A 3,330-nucleotide genomic window follows, 5' to 3' on the forward strand; every position below is an offset into this window, starting at 1 on the left:
CCAGCTACTTGGGAGAATGAGGCAGGAGAATTGCTTGACCCAGGGAGGAGGAGGTTGCGATGAGCTGAGATTGTGCCATTGTATTCCAGCCTGAGCTACAGAGTGATACTCCATCTCAGAAAAAAAAAAACAAAAAACAGCATTACCTAGGGGACCCCTCCTGCTGGGGGTTGTGTAGAGAAAGAATGGGGCTCACCCCGCAGCTTTCTCCACAAATTCCTTTTCTCTCTCCGTAGTTGACATTGTGGGAAATGAGGTATAAGTTTGGGGGAATGGAGTTTTCAGATCGTTTTCTTTTTTTTTTTCTTTTTGACACAGTGTCTCTCTCTGTCACCCAGCCTGGAGTGCAGTGGCTCATTCTTGGCTCACTGCAACCTCCGCCTCCTAGATTCAAGTGATTCTCCTGCCTCAGCCTCCCGAGTGGCTAGGACTATAGGTGTGTGCCACCACACCAGGCCTCATTTTCTCTTTATGTTCTCCTGAGTTGCTATCCTATTTCTATCATGATAGTGCCTCCATCAAATGCGAAACAGGAAGAGTTCCATTCTAACTTCCTATTACAATGAACTTCTTTTATTATTATTTTTTTCTTCTTTAAACCTCAGCATCTACCAGAGGAATGCAATGAATTTTCAAAATAACCTTTGTTGAGAAGACTTACAAGGTATACTTGTGTCACACAAGTGTTCAAAAGAACTAAACCTCGTAAACATTCTACATCAGTCAGCTATTCCTGCAGTAAAGCTGTATAACAAAGCACCCCAGAGCTCAGTGACAAACAGTAATGTTTCTTGCTGGTTTACACATCTGTGTGTCTGCTGGAGTTTGGCTGGACTTGGTTCCAGGTCTGCTCCAGAGGTCCTTCATCTTCTGGGACCAGTAGACTACTTGGGGTCTGTTCATCCACAGTGATGGCAGGTGCTTAGGAGTCAAGCCCCCTACCCGAACACACACACACACACACACACACACACACACACACACTCTTCAAGCCTTTAACTTGGAAGCCGTTGGCCACATCAAGTCACATGACCAAGATCCGTGGGGTGTGCCTGCCTCCGAAGGTAGAGAGGAGGGATTGTTTTTTTCTTAATATCTTCCCCAATTTAAATCTTCTTAAATCTTTTAATTTAAAAGTAAACTTTAGGCTGGGCGCAGTAGCTCACTCCTGTAATCCTAGCACTTTGGGAGGCCAAGGCGGGCAGATCACCTGAGGTCGGGAGTTCGAGACCAGCCTGACCAACAAGGAGAATCCCGTTTCTACTAAAAATACAAAATTAGCCAGGTGTGGTAGTGGGTGCCTGTAATCCCAGCTACTCAGGAGGCTGAGGCAGGAGAATCGCTTGAACCCAGGAGGCAGAGGTTGCCATGAGCCGAGATCGTGCCACTGCACTGAGGGAGTGGATTTTTGCCAAACTGTAATCTGATCTGCCACACAGTCTAAGTATATTTTAAACAATAACTGGACAGTCCTTGGGGAGTTACCCTTTGATGTCAGAGGATGTTCAGACATCTGCTTTGTAAAAAATGTGTATGTGCCCTAACACTTTCTTGTTGTTTTTTTTTTTGAGACATAGTCTCGCTGTGTACCCCAGGCTGGAGTGCAGTGGTGCCATCTCGACTCACTGCAACCTCTGCCTCGCGGGTTCACACCGTTCTCCTGTCTCAGCCTCCCGAGTAGTTAGGACTACAGGCGCCCACCACCACGCCCAGCCAGTTTTTTTGTATTTTTAGTAGAGACAGGGTTTCGCCATATTGGTCATGCTGGTCTCGAACTCCTGACCTCAGGTGGTCTGCCCGCCTCAGCCTCGCAAAGTGCTGGGATTACAGGTATGAGCCACTGCACCCAGCTGACTTTTTATTAGATTTCGAATCTGGTTAGCCAGCAACTTACTAATTAGACGGGGACTTTAATTCTTCAGAAGGAAACCATTTGGCTGGGTGTGGTGGCTCACACCTGTAATCCCAACACTTTGAGAAGCCCAGGAGGTAGGATGACTTGAGCCCAGGAGTTTGAGACCAGCCTGGGCAACATAGTGAGACCTCCTCTCTACAAAAAATAAACAAGATTGCCTGGGCATGGTGGTGTGAGCCTGTAGTCCCAGCTACTTGGGAGGCTGAGGCAGGAGGATTGCTTGAGGACAGGAGGTCAAAGCTGCAGTGCACTATGATTGCACCATTGCACTCCAGCCTGGGTGACAGAGTGAGACTTGTCTCGATAAAACAAAACAAACAAAAAAACCCTATTCCTATTTTTTGATCGAATATTTTCTTTCTAAAGTGTCTTAGTGCCTTTCTTCCCACCATCTAAATAATCTTTCCCTCCACAGTATGGCTGTGACCCGATCCAAAGACGCTCCTCCTTTCGGCCCCCCCATCCCCAGTGGAACCACATTCCGCAAATCCGACGTCTTCAGAGACTTCTTGCTGGCCAAGGTGATTAACGCTGAGAATGCTGCACACAAGTCCGACAAGTTCCACACCATGGCCACCAGGACCCGCCAGGAGTATCTCAAGGACCTGGCTGAAAACTGTGTCTCCAACACCCCCATCGACTCCACCGGCAAATTCAACCTCATCTCCCTGACCTCCAAGAAGAAGGAAAAGACAAAAGCACGGGCCGGCGCTGAGCAGCACAGCGCAGGGGCTATCGCCTGGAGGGTGGCAGCCCAGGACTATGCCCAGGGGGTGGAAATCGACTGCATTTTGGGAATTTCCAATGAGTTTGTGGTGCTCCTGGACCTACGCACCAAGGAGGTGGTGTTCAACTGCTACTGCGGGGATGTCATTGGCTGGACTCCAGACTCCTCCACACTCAAAATATTCTATGGACGAGGGGACCACATCTTCCTACAGGCGACAGAGGGCTCTGTGGAGGACATAAGGGAGATCGTGCAGAGACTGAAGGTAAGGGTGAGAGCCCTGCAACAGGGTGGCGGTGTGTATGGTTTCGGCCTCAGGAACCACTGAAATATTTCCCTAGCCCAGTCAGTTAGGCTAAGACAATGCACTGGCCTCAAGAGAATCACAGTTGTCACTGACACACTAGACATCTTGTGGGTTCTGCAGCTAGGTTCTTCTTCTGGAAGATTTTGTGCCAGAGATCTAAGGATCTTCATGCTGTTACCTTGGAAAGACAAGAGATACTTATTAACCTTGGACATTGATAGAAAGTTTAAGCTTAGGTTAAAAATGTAGGCCAGGCCAGGCACAGTGGCTCATACCTGTAATCCCAGCACTTTGGGAGATCACGAGGTCAGGAGATGGAGACCATCCTGGCTAACACAGTGAAACCTCTTCTCTACTGAAAATACAAAAAAATTAGCCAGG

General features: G+C 48.2%; 1 protein-coding gene across 1 annotated transcript in view; it reads left to right on the forward strand.

The window, feature by feature from the left end:
* Window positions 1-3,330, forward strand: part of SIPA1L3 (signal-induced proliferation-associated 1 like 3) — a 328,322-nt gene that overhangs the window by 226,748 nt on the left and 98,244 nt on the right. Inside the window, exon 9 of the mRNA XM_011952514.1 lies at window positions 2,331-2,907. Within this exon, the coding sequence (XP_011807904.1) occupies window positions 2,331-2,907 (577 nt within the window). The remainder of the gene's footprint in view (window positions 1-2,330; window positions 2,908-3,330) is intronic.

This window comes from Colobus angolensis, unplaced genomic scaffold (genome assembly GCF_000951035.1).
Source record: "Colobus angolensis palliatus isolate OR3802 unplaced genomic scaffold, Cang.pa_1.0 Scaffold34, whole genome shotgun sequence".
Lineage (NCBI taxonomy): Eukaryota > Metazoa > Chordata > Mammalia > Primates > Cercopithecidae > Colobus > Colobus angolensis.